Consider the following 17,181-nt stretch of genomic DNA (forward strand, 5'->3'; position numbering starts at 1 on the left):
GGCTGCACGCCTGAGATGCTCATGTGGCCTGGACGCCACAGGCCCGGTGATGTCAGCTGTGAGCAGCAGGCCCCACGGCCCCACCCTACTTTCTTCACTGTATTCATGCCAGGTGATTAAAATACTGTCAGAGAAAGCCATGAGCAGACTCAAATCCAACTTCTGGCCTTGACCTGGGCTTTATTTTTACTGATTTAACAAAACTCTGAAGGCACTCACTGTGAACCAGGAGCTGTTCTGAGCCCTCTACAAACGCTAGCTCATCCAGTTGTTTTAAAAGACAGTTCTCTGCTGACAAACAGTGAGGAGACGCCAGACTCTTCCGTCTGTTTGGGTTTTGGTGGCAACTGGTGACTGCAGATCTCAGCCCAGCACCGACTGAAGTCTGAACACAATGTCTGAGCCTGATTCCTAGTCCCTGACAGCAGTGCCAGGGCCTCGGCAGGGTCGCTGCTCTACATTATTGAAAACAGTGTGTGTGAAGCCCATGGCGCAGTGCTGCCCCACGGCTACACGCTCGTCTCCTGGGAGGGTCAGGCACAGGCAGGGCAGCAGGGAAGGGACGACGCCACATCCGCTCTGCCTGCACACAGGCACCCTGTGCCCACTAAGTGCCAGGGCTGAGCACTGCGGGTGGCAGGGCCCCACCCTCGCGGGCCTGCAGCCTTGTCAGTGAGTTCGGACTGAGCTATGAGCTCCAGGTCCTCGTCCACTCTTGAAAAGCAGAACACGCAGGAGAAAAACACCAGAGGGCAACAAGCTCACGTGTGCAGGACTTCTCCACAGAGACAGAATCCCCCATGAGGACCACGACCCAGCACCCACAGTGGGTGCGGAGAACTAGAACAACGGGAAATGCACGGTCAAGCATCCCCTTGTTCTCATACCCATTTCCGAGGCAAGCCACAGCAGCACACACAGTCCCAGGAATACGCGATGCCTGGGGACCCCCAGGCCCCAGAAATTCAGCTCACTTTCCTTGGGGGGCCTGGCCCTGGGATGAACCTGTCCTCCCAGGTCCAGGCAGCTCTCAGCACCCAGCCCAGCGGTCACAGGCGCTCTGCAGCCATCTAGTGGCCACCCTTGGAGGCACATGTGCACCTGGGATGAGGTGGGGACCGGAGGTTTACTTTGCTGAGAAATAATAGATCTGTGAATTCTTGATCAATGAAAAATCTTTGTGGTTCCTGGACTGTGGGAAAGAGGCTAGTCTGTCCTTTCCAGACAAATTTTTTGGTCTTAATCAAACCTTTACTCCCTGTTCGGGGCATCAAGAACCCTCCTAGAAGCCCCAGCTCACTGCTACAAATACAGAGTGTGGGTCACAGGGTCAGCCTGGGGTCCGGGGACAGCTGGTATGCCAGGGGAAGAGAAGGTGCTTGATTATAGACAAATCTCATCGGCATCAAGCAAATGGATTACTAAAGCTCATTAACTCTTTTCTCCTTAGGGGAAAAATGACACAAACAGTTTACAAGCCACGAATTCCCAGACTTTGCCTGTGCAAGGTCATGGCAGGGCCAAACATGCCTTGTAACTCTGAACCCCCAAAAGCTTTTCCTTCTTCTAACGAGATACTAGAATTGTACAAGTGAGGTTGGCATGTTCTGAGGTGAACTGGATTTCTTTCTTTCTTTTAGGGCAACTTGGTGGAGGGGTGTGGGCCGGCCACCACCGTGGCCTTGAGTTCTGGGGCAGGAGGCGCCTGGTCCCTCCCTGGCGCTCTTCCTCGACCACACATAGGTCTGGGGGCCAGCCCTTTCCTCCCGCCTCCCATCCCCTTCCCCCCCAAATGTAACTTGCTTCCCTTTTCTAACTCTTATCTTAACAGGCCTCACCCACCCACTCACTCACTCATTCATTCACGTCATTCCTTCATTCCTCACCAACCCCTCTGTCCCAGCTCACAGAACTGAGCTCTGCCCTGAGGGAGCCCCGGGCCCAGTACTAGGACATCTGAGGACAGACCAGAGCCCAGTGTCCCAAATGCCCTAACAGAGGCAGGCCAGGGCTACAGGGGCACAGAGGTGAGGCCCCAGCCTGGGTGGGCTGGGGGACAGACTGTCTGGAAAAGGCGGCCCTGAGCGACACAGTACCGGAGAGGGAAGGGTATTTGGGGCTCCAGCTCAGTAGGTTCCTTCCCTCGCCTCCTCTCTGCCTCCAGCCTTTGTTTGTTGGCGTATCTAAAATTATCTTAGTCTTTTTTTAAAGCTGTTGCTATACTGGACCTGTCTTTTTCTAGCCTGACATCCATAATCATCCCTGTGCCTCCTTTTCGCCCCGTGACTGTGAAGTTCCAGCAGAAATGTGCCACTGGGATCATCTCCAAGTGTGGACGCCCATGTTTGTCTACTCAGCCTTCCTCCAGGCTTCTGCGGTCTGGGGGTCCAGCCCTAACCTCTCAGCTCAGACCTTTCAGAACCCTACAATATAAATAACCACAAAAGGCTGAATAGCTCTGATTCCTTACTTAACTTTTATATTTTCGACAAAGACTATCCTACCTACTCTCCCATGACCCTCTCTGCTCCCCCTCTTGTCACCTAAGAGGTGGGGAATTCTCTCTATGGACACAGACTTGCCTCTGTAAAAGGGGTGCCAACCCTCACCTTGGACTGCCTGCCTCAACACCCATGCTGTCACCACCATCTCTCTTACAGGCTGTGAGGCTCCTGGGGCAGAGGCTGTGGCCCTCTCTGCATTTTCCCTTCTGTGGTCTCGTCTCGTGCAGTCCCTGCAGACCGTACTGTGGCTGGCTAAGAGAAGATAGCCCTTCGAGTCTGTGCCCTGAGTTAGTCTCCTGCAAACCCAGTGTCCCTCTTCCAAAGGTAAACAGCTGCGTCACTGAGAAGCAGTTCTGGGCCTCCCTTTCCCACTGTTGCATGGGGGTGATCCCGTTCAATGCCAAAGAATGAGGACCAGGCAGAAGGGGCTCTGGTCACACGGAAACACAAAGCCGGGCTGGTAGACACAAGTCAGAGTGAAAGAATCATGTCGACGGAGTTATTGATGAAACAGGCTGAGAAGGGAAACACGTTCTAGAATTTTCCCAAATCGAACAAAACTCAAAAGGCAGGATGAAAGATCTAATTCTGGATCCAAGGCTATGAATGGGGAGACCTGGCTTCTGAGAGGCAGTGGTGCATTGTGGGTGATTCTCCAATATTCATCCCACCACTGCCCATTGGGTAACAGCGATGTGTTTTGGGAAATGATACTGTTCAAAGGGTTGCCTGATTGGCCTATGGACTTTTCCATCCCTTATCATGTGATCCAGTGCTAGCCAATGAGACAAGAGGAGAGAGGAGCTAAAGGATTCTGGGCAAGTCCTCTGTTGCTCTTGCAAGTGAATGATGGCCAGTTATTTTCTCTTGCCAGACACGAACGAGGATGTGGCCTATCACAGGCAGCCTTCTCACACACTAAGGGGAGCCTCACAGGGACAGGATGAAGCCAGCACTGTCGACAGCGGAGTTGAGATGGAAGGTACCTGGTCTTCGTTCGTGCTGAGACTCTGGACCAGCCTGACAGCTGCCCCGGCTCCATGGCACATGGGCCAGTGACAGTCCTCGCTGTTTGAGTGTGAGATGGGCTTTCTGTTACATGCAGTCCGAAGGCCCTGGCCGATGGGAGTCGCCGGTCCTTGGTGAGGACGGTAAGTGAGGTCTAAGACGAGATGACAGAACATGAGGGAGGAGGGGAAGGGCTAAGCTGATCTCTTAGGGTGAAGCAGGCGTCGTGGCCATCTCAGCTCCCTCAGACACCTCCTCTGCTCCCCATCTCCCCTCTCCTCCCCGGGTGTGTGTTCACATCGTGTCTTATCACTAATGAAGGAGGGGAGGAGGGGGCAGGGAGAGAAAGGATGACAGCCTCTGGGACTGAAATGGAGACCTGGCTGCAGAGACGTGAAGGCCAGAAGCACACAGGAAGGACCAGAGCGGTGGCCACAAGCAGAGCCACTTCTGGGCTCGTTGACAGTGTGGTCCAGAGTCTGGGGTTCAGGGACAGTGCTCTTCCCCACCCTGCGTGGACACCTTGTGGTTTCTGAAGCCCCTGAACTTGGCACTAGCAGTCCCACAACGGAGCCCAGCAGACGTGGACAAGAGGAAGCCAGAGCAGGGGAAGAGGAAGGACACAACTTCCAGGGGTGACCACCCCCGACTAGCTTCACGGCGCTTTGGTGTCTTGGAAAACACTGGTTCCTGCAGAGGCAGGAAGGAGGCTTGGGGTCATTGTAAATGACCCTCAGTGCACATGCCACTCATTTTGGCAGTAATGGGTTGGGGTGGCCAGGCAGCTACGTCTGGGTCCCACAGGTCGGGGCCACAGAAACTACATTTTGGGAAAAGACAATTTATTTGGGGGGCTGCTGGGTCTGAGATGGCCACAAGTCCCAGAGGGGCACGTCGTGGCCCCTCAAGCTGGCTTTGACTATTGTCAGTGAAAAGGCTGTGATAAACAATGACTTGAGTAGAAACCAGAATATTTTTCCTCTAAAATATGCAGCCAACTCAGAAGCAGAAGAATTGATGATTCCAGAATAGAACAGATTCTTGTTAGGCATGTGTGGGACCCTGTGAAGATATCTAGGAAGTGGCTGGATATGAGCCAGGGGTTTGGAGAGGGGGCAAGGTGAGAGAGGGAGGGAGGAAGAGAGGGAGGGAGGGAGACACATAGATATGGATGGATCTGGGACACAGACATAGCTTTGAAAGTTACAAGATGAAGGATATTAAATTTGTTTTGGGGATGGATAAAATTACCCAGTGTGTAGAGCAAAAATGGCAAAGACAGAAAATGAAGAACCCCAACATTTAAGGACCAGGCAGAAAGGCCTGGAAGGAATAGATGGTGGTAGGGGGGGGGGTTATAGGAAAAGGATCAGGAGAGCGTGGTGTAGCAGCAGACCCAGAGGGCGGGTGGCTGACAGTTTCGAATGCTGGACAGAGAACAGGAGGAGGATCCGAGCAACATGAGGCCTTCGATGACCTGGAGGAGAGCTGCTCCCACAGTGAGCATGACGCTGAAGCTAGGCTGTGGCAGACTGGGGAATGGTGGGAGGGACACAGGGACACAGCAGGTGGGGACAGGGGAATGGTGGGAGGGGCACAGCAGGTGGGGACAGGGGAATGGTGGGAGGGGCACAGGGACACAGCAGGTGGGGACTGGGGAATGGTGGGAGGGGCACAGGGACACAGCAGGTGTAGATGAGGCTTTCATGAGGACGAAGAGCAGATGGTGACAGTCAGTAGGGATGAGGACGCACAGTCCGGAAAGGATATGAGAGATGTGGTGGGTTAGGAGACAGGTACCTGCCGAGCCAAGCTCATGAGAAGGTGGGTGGGGAGAGGAGCGGGGGAGAGAGGGGTGGGTGCTGTCCATCCATGACTGTCCTTTCTCAGGAAGGAGGACATCTATTGAGGGCAACAGGGGCTTTAGGGCAGCAGACATGACCTGGAACAGTCCCTGGGCATCAGGGGTGAACACCGACCAAGACCAGAGGACTGTGAGGCACAGCTGAGCAGCAAGGTGACATGGAGGCCTGAGGCTGGGAGGTGGCCACACGGACTGAAGGACCGCGCCCTCCCCCCACCCAGTCCGTATGTTGAAGCCAGGGTGGGGCCCCCATGATGGGATCGGTGCACCATAAGAAAAGGAAGAGACCAACTCACAAGGAAAGGCCATGTGAGGACATAGCCAGGAAACAGCCAGCCGCGTGCAGCCCAAGGACAGAGCTGTCACCAGACACCGGCCCTGTTAGCACCTTGCCCTTGACCTCTTAGCCCCAGAACTGCGAAAAAACAAATACAGCATCTTTTCTTTAAGCCACCCACCCCATCTCTGGTCTTTTATCATGGCCACCGAACTCAGACCGCCACCGAGCCGCCTGGCTGTCTGCTTTTCATCCCGGAGCCCCCAGCAGCCTGACAGCGGTCCGCTAGGTGGGTCCATCCGAAGGACAAGGGAACGGCAAGGGGCTTAACCAAGGTGGGCTCCTCATCGCGCCTGGGTCCCCTGCGTCACAGCGACTGGCCCTTCTTCACAGGCTCATGGACAAAGGCGGAAATGGACTTGACAGCAAAAGGCATTGGACAGTGTGGCCTAGTAGTGGCATCACATGTGCCATGTGTGTGATGTTGGAAAAGGACAGGTGACAAGTAGAAGCCAGCAGTGCTGGCCTGCATCAGGAGCCAGCAGATGGGGCTTCGCTGGTCACTGTCACCGTGTGGCCTTGTGCAAGTTCCTTCCTCCCTCTGGACTCTGCTGTCCTATTAGAATGTTGAGCATAGACGCTGTGTTCTAAGGTCTTTGCCAGCCCTAATGCTCTCAGATTCTGTAAAACTAGAAAACACTGAAATATCTGTATTGCAACAGAAATGAATGGTGGGCGGCCAGGTCCCTAGGGCTCTACATTTACTGCAGAAAAGATTCATGCCCTGTAAGAAGTACTTTCTATAGCAGTGAGAGGTGGCTTCAACACAGCTCACACCAAGCTTTTCAGAGACCTACGGGAACTGTAAATGCTGTCGTCCTGCATGGCCTCGGAAAGGGCCAGGTGGGAAATTTGGGGGGAACCCCAGGAAATGTCGCAAGAGCCAAGAAGCCTTGTGAGGAGAGGCTTTTCCCCGCTCACAGTGTGCTTGTTTTGCTTCCTTCTCCCCTGGCTTCCATCCCAGGCTTGTTCTTCCTTCCTCCAGGAAGCCTCCGGCTGCCAAGTGAGCCTGCAGAGAGCTCGGGCCACAAAGCCCTTCCTGTTACCCCGCAGGAGCTGCTCTCCAGAGCCCCCTGGACGCTCACACCAGACCGGGAGCCTCTCTGCCTCGCAGCACCTCGTGTTCTCCCGAATGAGAGAATCCTGGGAGACGCCCAATTCAGAAGCACAGGCAATGATGGGGCGGGGCCTCCGGCTCCGGCTGAGGTGACACCGCGGTGCCTTATGCCCACAGGTGCAGATGTGGGTCTTGCCCCAAACAACACCCACGGTGGCTTTCCCGCTTTTCCTCCCCGCCTTCGCCTCCGACTGGAAACCTGAGGACGGCCCCACTGGATCAGGCCTCCCAGAAAGGAGTTCACGCTGGGGACGTCACCAGGCTGCAGTACCGCATTTGGCCACCAGAGTGCAGCGACACAGTGAATCAGTACTCAGGGAAGGACCAGACCGCTACAGAATTTGGGGAGCCCAGGGAAAAGGCGGCTCCTTGTTCAGAAACCACCCAGAATTTCAAGGCAGCCGCAGCAGAGCATCCAGCCAAGAGTAGGGCCGCGCACCTGCATGCACGTGCACGGCTGGCCTGGCTCAGGACCCAGCCCTGCTTCACACCTATGGAGACCTCAGGGCTGACAGTGCTCCGGGCGGCCCACTACAGCCAGGCGCCCCTTAGCCACCCGCCCCCAGCTTGCCTGTCCTTTCTTCCCAATGTCCTGCTGACTCTGCGCGCAACACTTGGAGAAAATGATATTTTCAGAGAAGGCCACTGGGGTGAAGTTTTTGCAAAAGATGTAGATTTCACAATTGTCACGCAATTTCTCTCAGGAAAGAGGGAGCCCCTTTTGGGAAACAACCATGGGGATCCAAGCTCTGAAAATTTCACTCAAGCCAAGGCTTCTTGTTGGCTTCACAATAACCCGGCAACCCACCGTTTTCATATTCAACAGCAGCCATCATGTTCCAAAATATTTGCAGTCACCTGAGAAAGGAGAATGGCCCCCAAGGGGTTCCAAAGCTCCTGGCCGATGATTAAATGTCTATATCTAAGAGCGACAGGGTGGGGACGGCTGACCTGCTGTGTGGCCTAGGACTGCTCCTGCCCTTGTCTGGTTTTCAGCTCCCCCCATATAAAAGGAGGGTGTCCAGCAGGGCATCTAACCTGCCATCCAGCTCTGACACTCTATCTTCACCTTCAGAAAGGTCTGTAAGACACACCAGGCTAATGAGAAGGCTGGGGAACAGAGGCGTCCAATCTAACCGACAAGCTAAGTAGCAGGTAAAGGCACGCCTTTGAATCAGGGACCAGCACGCCCACTGGTCCTTGCTAGAAAGGGGGCACTGGACGTCTGCAAAGCTCCCAGCCCAGTGCTGCTGATGCCCCTCACAGACTTGCACACCTCACCGCATGCCTCTTCCCTGGAGAGTCGGCTGACAGACAGCAGTGCAGTCCACGCCCATCCCTTATGGGCTCTGTGACCTTGGGTGGTCCTTGACCTCTGTGGGTCTCCTGATTCCCAGTGTGCAGAGAGGGGCTGGATAGGCCATAGGGAGCACGTCAATCATTAAACAAATTTTATGACTCTCTGAGTTCTAAGCAAATGCCACATAAGAGGCTGTCTAGCAGTGACAGGTAATTTCTGTGCCCAAAGCCGTTTTCTGAGGAGGAAGGGGCCTGGGAGGCCGCATGTGAATGTGTGGCGTCTTCTTACCCAGCATCTCTAACCTCCGTGCCTCGCAGAGGGGCCCACAGAAACCCAGGCGGTTGTGAGAGAGACTCCCATGCCAGCACCTACCCTTCTCTTTGGTAATCTTCGTCCAGGTTTGACAGGAGCTGTGAGCCCGCCGTGGAGAGGTCAACCGCGGCCAGGGGCAAGTCCCGATAGGCCAAGTTCACGAGCTGCCCGGGAGCAATGCTCTTGGTTTCCTCCTCTACTTGTTGGGAGATGGCCTCAACTTCAGAGATTCCTCCCGTGGCTGGCCTGAGTGGGGAGGAGGCAACAGGGCAGTCAGCCCTCGTGGGCAAAGCACTGTCTCCCTTCCCCCAGGAAAGGAAAGAACACGCGCCAGATCGGCTGTGCTGCCGGGAAGCTGGAGGCTGCTGTTTTCCCCTCTGGCCACCCCAGGGACCGGATAGAAGCCCTGACGTCCACCTCCTTCCCCGGTTAGGAAAAGTGGGAAACGGGAAGAGAAGCTGCTTAGGTCTGAAAATACAAGCTCTGGGGCAGGGACTTCATCAGCGGAAGGTAAAGACCCACATGGAAACTCAGCCAACCAGCAGAACTGGGCTTAGGCTCAGGATTCTGGGTCACTGGGCTTCACACTGGAGTAGCTATTCCTGTAAATTGTCTCCTGTGTTTTTTTGTGACAGTTCTTTGGGATGTTTCTACTCTCTATACCACAACAGACAACAGGTTTCTGTTCACAGCTGGATGTACTGATGGCTGGGAGCCGACCAGACCTGGGGAGACCCCAGCGGCCTCAGGGCAGTGAGGACAGAAGGGGCGCATCCCAATGCCACTTACTGGGGGTCGCTCATGGTGAAAGACGCAGACAGAGCCATGGGTTTTCTGGTGTCTACCGGGGCTCAGCTGTCTTAAAGCCATCCGTCAGCCTTTCCAAGCACGAGGTCTACAAGGCATACAGGTATGGTACCCTGAAAACAGACAAATCATTAGTAGTTTATAACACTCGGATGCCAAACCGAAGCCCTCCTAAGCTGACCTAGAAATGGAAGTCCTTAGTACTTTTCTTCACAGTGATGCTGAACCAATTCTGCGATTACCCTCTGGTTACCCTCTCATCTCTCAATAGGCACCATTTCTCTCTTTTGGACAGATGAAGAAACAGGTTCAGAGTGACAAGGTGGCTTTTCTGTGTCATACAGAGAAGGCAGAAGAGCCAGGCTGGACCCCAAACTTTCTGATTCCTAACCCACAGCTCTTTCCACTACACGTGCCTAAGGAAACCAGGGTAATTTTATACATCAGTTTTAGGAATCTCAAAAGTAAGGTCTGTCTCCAAAATCTCAAGTACTTTCCCAAGAATTTCTTTCTCCCACTTCCGTTTGGGAACTCTGCCTGGCCACCCACCCAGGCTTCCCTCCCCTCTTCTGGATGGTGTCTCAGTGAGGAAGGGGTCAGAGAGCCCAGCTCCAACTCGCTAGCCTCGTCACCTCGGTAACTTACTCAGCCCCTGTCCTCAGAACTAACACAGAAAATTCACAGAAAACACTTAAAATAGTGCCTAGCAAGTAGCGCAGGCTCTTATTTATAATTTTATAAATTTAAATTGCACAGTTTGTTGACTCTGAGCACATTCCAAAGCATTGGATGGCTGAGTGTAAGATTTCCTCTTGAAACTGGACTAGATACATAGGATATACTTTTCTATAAACCAGTGCTCTGGTCTCATCGGAAGGCTGCAGGGAGACAGTAACAACGTGGCAGAAAGCACACAGACGAAGAGGCAGACCCGGGTCCAGGGTGTGTCTGCACAAGTTACTAGGGACTACTCAACGCGCCCCCTTTTGTAAGTTGCTTCCACTGCAAGCTGCTTTTCCTACAACATCAACAAGATAAAACCTGCTCCTGGACCGGCCGAGTGGCGCGTTGGTTAAGAACTGGCTTGGGACACCAGAGGACCCTGGTTCGGATCCCACATATGAGGGCCAGTGACACTGCCCTCTGCAGCTAAGATGGTGAACGGCAGCTCAACCTGGAGCTGGGCTGCTCTGAGTCGCCGGCAACGACGTAGGCTGCAGTCCCTGCTGCAGTGGGTTGCCATGGGCTACTGTGTGTAGCCGGCAGCCAGCATGAGCAGCCAGAGACCGGCGACTGATCTGCCTCACCCAGGAGAAGCGCAATGATGGTGCCAACTTGGGCCAGTGAAGCAACGTCCTCCACAACTAGACTGAAGAACAAAAAGGACAGCAACGTGTCTGTTTCCCTCCCCCAATACCCCAATAAAATCTTTAAACAATAAACAAAAACCTGGCTCCCTCCTGAAGTTCGGCTCTCAGAGGCAGATGAACTCAGAGACAAAGGGTACAATTGTCTGTCCTGCAAAAGGAACATGTGCTCCGAGGGTGAGGACTAGCAGAGAACGATGGGAAATTTGCAAAGTGGGGAAGCTCCTTTAAGATCTGTGTAAATAAGAAAAGTGAGAGCTCAAGGTAAAGAAACTTGAGGAAATCTTGGGCAAGTCTGAACTTAGAGCAGCAGGAAATAAGAGAGATGGGCAGCTCTCTACTATCTCTACTGTTTCCACTCCGGATGTGTGTGGGGCCGAGCCCTAGAGAAAGGGTAGGGGACAGCAGCAGGGAGAACGCCCATGGACTGTGTGTAAACCACACCTACCTAACGTCACTCTACCTTAGTCTACCTGTGTAAGGAGGGTCTAACCCTTACAATCAGAACTCTCCTCTGCAGTGCTTGGGACTGTGTGCTAATTGTAACGTAGGCTTGATAAGGTGCTCCATTCCATAACACAGATTTAGTCAGTCTCAATCACCTTTATTCTCCTTATAAAGCCTCAAGCTAACAGGCTCTTCCTAGTAGTCAGACGGGACATGTGATGACCCAGCCTCAACTGACAATGAAGCCAGGATTGAGGGCCCCACAGACCGAGGACCACGTGAGCAACACCCCTTACAGAAGGTGTTTCACCACGCTGTACTCCCACGACAGCATTTGCTACACTACACACAGAACCAGCTTTCTGGGGCTATAACAGGAAGCTCTGTGCTGTCCAGGCTGGCTGGGCAGGCAAAACCGAAACACACGAAACTCCAAAATTTGTCTTAGTAGTGAAGACAAATGAAAACTGACAAATCTGTATTTATAAATAAGAAGCATAAACTTCTACACTAATATATTGGGCTGTCGCGTCATGACTTTTCCGACAACCCAATAATATGGCCAATATGAATAATGTGCAAAAATAGAAATACAAATGATAAACAAAAAACTTCAACTTTGCTTTTTAGAAGGGAAATTGACGAGGCTTTGTTCACATTTCCCCATTTGTCCTGTAAGTTTTTAAAGGTTTGCTGAATCAGGAGCTAAACAATTTGCACACATTACAGCTGCTTAGCGTGACTCTTAAGTCTCATCTAGTCTGTAGGTTTACCCTCTATCACATTTTCTCCATGCAATTTACTGGGAAAATTGGGTCATTTGTCCCAGAAAAGCTTCCCACACTGTGGATGATGGTGACTGCATCCATCCCTTTAGTGTCATTTAACATGTTCCTCTGTCCTCTACATTTCCTATAAATTTTAGTCTGTAGACTCAGGTTCAAAATCGTGTGTGTGTGTGTGTGTGTGTGTGTGTGTGTGTGTGTGTGTGTGAGAAAACTATAAGCATTGTCGTGAATTCCATTAGGAAACAGATAATGACTACTTGCTCCTCTTTGTGTGATATTAAGAACCTTGGATGATCTATTACTTCATTAGTTTGCTAAAGGGTCACATTATGATTTCATCATTCCCTCTTCATTTATCAGTTTCTAGAAAGACAAACTCCCCCTCAGCAATTATTTGATTCCCTGAGGTACAGTTCATACAGAAAACAAAGGATAAATGCTTAACTTTCCCCCATTTATTTACGTTTTCAAAATATTGGGTCATCGGGAAAGTCATGACATATTTTCCTATGTTTTTCAATGCAAAAATGTGTCACAACTTTCCCGACAACCCAATAACAAACTGGCATCTTCTTATCCTCCAAAGTTGATCAATGAAGTTTTATTTATTTGTTTGCTTTCCAAGGGCTGAGTTGGGGAAGTGGCCTCCTGGGACAGGGGCAGCCACGTCCTGGAGAGGAGGAGGGGTGGGGGAGAAGCGTGGCATCTCCGGTACAGGGCAGAGGCAGGTAGGCAAGAGGAAAAGCGTGTCTGACGGACAGTGAGTAGCTGCTTCCATTAGAGGTTTTGATCCTAACAAGCAGAACATTTTAGAAGGCAAGATTCCTTAAGACGCTGTTATTTAATAACATTTTCCAGAGCCAGCCGAGTGGCTCAGTTGGTTAAGAGTTAGCTTAAAAGCACGAGCTCTGAGCAACAGGGCTGCCAGTTCAATTCCCACATTGGCCAGTGATGCTGCATCCAAGCTGAGCTGCCACTGAGCTGCCAACAGGTGGCAGGATGGCTCAGCTGGTGAGAGCACGTGCTCCTAACAACAAGACTGCTTGTTCAGTGGTGGCTACGCCCACCAGCAACTAAGACTGAACTTGGCACCTTGAGCTTGGAGGCCACGAGCTGCTGACGGGTAGCCAGAGGGCAACTGGCACCCTCCACAACGAAGATTGAAGAACAACTTGGCTGGTCCCCTCCCCCGACTCCCCAACACTGTTCCTCTCCCCCAATTCCCCAATTAAAATAAATAAAAATAAAGTAGGTGTAACAATAAAAATAAATAAAAACGTTTTCCAAACAAAACAACTGGCCCGCAAAGCACAAGGCCAGCAGGAGGCAGACGAGGTCTGGTGCTCTACGAGTGAGCGTCTGAAGCGCAGACCTGCTGTCTCACAAAGCGGGCGAAAGCGGGAGAGAAAACCTACCCCCCAGTCTGACGGTCTCAGGGCCTCATGGGGCTGGTGGGATCGGTGCCTGTATCAGCCTCCAGGACTGTGAGAAATGAGTGTGCTGGGGAAGCCCTGCCCAGTCCACGGGGCTCTGTCACAGCAGCCTGAAGGGACTAAGACAGCCACCTAGCTTTCCATCATCTGCTCGCCTGGTGCTGGGCTTGGCCATGGGACTGGCTTTGTCTGAGTAGACTGTAAGCTGAGATGGATAATTTTATGGGATAACTGGACACATAAAAAGATATTTGGTTAAACAGTATTCTGGTGTGTCTGTGAAGGTGTTTTGGATTACATTAACATCTGAGTCGGTGGAGGTCACCCACCCCAATGCTTCAACATGTGGGGGAGCCTCATTCGATCAGTGGAAGGCCTGAATGGCACAAAAGGCTGAGAAAGACAGGATTCTCTCTTTCTGCCTGACTATGTCTGAGCCGGGACATCAGTTCTCTGTCACACTCACATTCACACCATGGGCTCTCCTGGATCTGGGCTTTCGAGCCGCCATTGCAGTATAAGCCAATTCCATATAATAAGCCTCCCTCTTAAAACACACACACACACACACACACACACACACACACACACACACTCATAGGTGCCATTGGTTCTGTTTCTCTGTAGAAGCCCATCTAACGTATCAGCAAGCAGGAAAAGCACGCACAGGACTGGGCTTGCCCTCTCTTTTGCACACCCCCGGCACATGCAGGCCCCTCACCTCAGCCAACTGCCCGTCACCCTGCCCCAGGCATAGGCTGAGCTCTGTCATGACCATGGGAACCACCCAGCTATGCCCACAGACTCACGAGCTAAATATTCATAAAGTTATTGTACAGAATAAAAATGTATTCTGTAGTCATCTACCAGCACCTTCTGCGTTCTAGGAATCACATTACACATTGAGATTATCAAGATAAATGAGACATGGTCACAGCACTCGAGAGACTCCTGGGCTAGTGATGGGCAACAGCTGCACAGACAGAAATTAAAATTCGAAGGGGTGAGAATAAGGAAACATTATAAAGGAGTGTTCTAAAAGCTGTAAACTTCCTTATAAATACTAAGTAACTAACGACTGCTCCCTGGCAGGCGCATGGTCCCCTCTTCATCCAGCCATCTTTCAAGAAAAAGGTTTTTTTTTTAAGCCCACCAAGTTTTGGGGGTGGTCTGTTAGAAGGTATTGTTGTGGGAATAGATCACGGATACATTTTAGACTACTGTTCACTGCAGCACATACAACGATACAAAGATGCGCTTGTATGTCTAAAAAGCTAAATTTCTCTCCGTCCTCCATTTTGACCCTCCACCTCTCGCCCACGAGGTCCCTGTGTTAACACCAGGTGTGGAAACCCTTGTTCCTTTATGCAAACATCCATTCACATACTCAGGCTAACTTTTGTGGCTTTGTGTTTTAACAAAATAAAACCAACTCTAATTTGCTTTTATCCCTTAGCAATATATAATGGACGTCTTTTCAGTAAAGATTCACATTTTTCTAATTTCTGAATTCATGCATACACATACAAGTTAACAGAAATTGCTTCTCATAACTGTCATGTTCTCAGTGGCTCCCCGCACAGTGCCTGCCTCCCGCTCGGTCCCCCAGGGTGTGCGGTAAGCCTGTGTCCATCTCCCCTTGCTTTTCTCTGCGCTTGCATAGTTGTTTAAAAATAAACCTTCTGTTGTTTGCTTTACTTATAAACACTTATCATTCACCCTTATCTGCTTTTCGCTTCCCCCCCTCTACAATACTCTGTAGAATCCCGAGTCAGGCAGTAAAACACGAATTCTTTCTTTACTTAACTAGGCTGCAAAGCGTTCCGCTGTGTGGACGCTCTGTAACTCAGTCAGCAATTTCCCTGTGGAAGGGCAGTTTTCACAATCTCTTTTTGGCCACTGTGAAAAACGCTACGGTAAACATCCTGTTCACATTTCATTCTTGTCAATTCTATAACCTCAACAACCCAGAAATCCACCCCTTCTTTTTCCAACCCCACTGCCATTGCTGAACTCCTGGCCCTGAAATTCCCGAGCTGCACCCTCACAATCTCCCCAAGTTGAGCACCCCCCCACACCCATTCCCCCCCACCCCCGCCCCGGCACTCTCCATACTATGTACCAAGAGGTCATTTTTCTTCGGAACTTAAAAACCAGATGCGTGACTGCACTGTACACCTGAACACCTGAAGCTGATGTTGTATAGTATTGTATGTCACCTATAATTGAATACATATATAGTCATGGGACGTGGAATACAGTGTGGGAGTGGAGTCAAGGGAATTGTAATAGATAAGTATGATATGGGGGGGAATGGGGCGGTGGATTGGGGGAGGGGGTTGTCACTTTGAGGGGGAAAAAGTATAACTATTGCATTGTGTTGTAAGCTGAAACTAATTTTAAAAATGTTTATTTTACAATAATAAAAAAAAGAAGTCAGAGAAAAAAAAACCCCAAAACCAGATGCGTGATTCACACACAGTAAAACAGTCCTAAGTGTGCAGTTGAATGGGTGTGAACAGAACCAGCAGCCCAGTCAGGACACAGGCATTCCCAGGGCTCTGTGGTCAAGGCCCTGACCCATGAGGCCCTCATGACTCCCATCCCAGAGGCTGCTGTGCCCGTTCTTACCTGGCCTGTAAATGGAGCCCCTCCGGGGGTTCCTTGTGTCTGCACTCGGAAGCTCGACACACTGTCTAGGAGGTTCACCCAGTGTCTGCGTTCATGTGGCTCAGGCAATGGCTATATAAAAACCACAATTCATTTTCCATTCACCTGTTGATGGAAAATCCAACTGTTCCCAGTTTGGGTTCTTATAAACAAGCTGTCATGCACGTTTTTGTGGAAGTCTTTCTCGGACATACATTTTCGGTTTTAGGTAAATACCTAGGAGTGGAATTGCCAGACTGTAGAATAGGTGTATGTTTAACTTTGTAAGATTCTGGCAATCAGGTTTTCAAAGCAGCTGTGCTATTTTAGAATTCCACCAGCCATGTGTGAGGGTTCCAATTGCCAAAAGAAGTCCTTTAAAACACAAATCTGTCATACTATTTCCTACTTAGACTCATTTCTGGCTCTTTGCAGACATGCTCAAACGCCCCAGGAAATGTGCAAAGCCCTCCATTATCTGCGTCCCACTGTCCAGCCCCATCCCTTTTCCAGAAGCGCAGCTCTCTCCAGTCACACCCAACGTCCCTCAGCTCTTTCACATCTTTGCATAAGCCCATCCCTCTGCCAGAATCCCACTTTCTTCCTCGTTTGCATAGCAAACGCCTACTCCTACTCTTCTTTTTGCCCATGACTTCACACCCCTCTGCGCTATTAATAACTGCTGGATTCTGTGCTCCCTCAACACCCAGGGTGTAACACCACTCTCACACTCCGCTCCAACAAGCATTAGACACATGATCTTCTCTCCGCCTGGCAGGCTCCTGCAAGACACCCTCTCCCTCCCTCCCTTCTACCAGAGTCTACTGATGGCCTCCCACCACACAGACACCATGCTGGACTGTGCACAGAATGACGAGTGACAACTGTCACGGTCCCTGACCCCACAGAGCTCAGGGCAGGGTGGAAAAGACAGTCAAGCAATTACACCCATAAATGTGGAATTAGAAACTGAGTTAGTGCTCTGAACAAAGGGACGGTGAGTATACCGGGATGTGAAAGAGGAGCCTGTCCCCGATTGGGAGAGAAGGGGGCACGAAGGGTTCCCTGAGGAACAAGGCTGGACCTGCGATCTGAAGGACACAGAGGAAGGAGTCAGGTGAAGTGCATTCCTCCTCGTGGTGGGAGGGAACTTGGGACTGTTCTTGACACTGAAATGCGGCTGGTTAGGTTGAGGACAGAGAAAGGCCAGTGGGCCCCATGTGAGGGACAAAGGGGGACAAGGGCCAG

At 51.3% G+C, this 17,181-nt stretch overlaps 1 protein-coding gene across 1 annotated transcript in view; it reads right to left on the minus strand.

The window, feature by feature from the left end:
- The window catches only part of TMEM266 (transmembrane protein 266), a 68,930-nt gene that overhangs the window by 40,830 nt on the left and 10,919 nt on the right, over window positions 1-17,181 (minus strand). Inside the window, 2 exon segments of the mRNA XM_019640122.1 lie at window positions 8,503-8,688; window positions 9,232-9,362. Coding sequence (XP_019495667.1) covers window positions 8,503-8,688; window positions 9,232-9,269 — 224 coding nt within the window. The 5' untranslated portion in view covers window positions 9,270-9,362.

Source organism: Hipposideros armiger, unplaced genomic scaffold (genome assembly GCF_001890085.2).
Source record: "Hipposideros armiger isolate ML-2016 unplaced genomic scaffold, ASM189008v1 scaffold_48, whole genome shotgun sequence".
Lineage (NCBI taxonomy): Eukaryota > Metazoa > Chordata > Mammalia > Chiroptera > Hipposideridae > Hipposideros > Hipposideros armiger.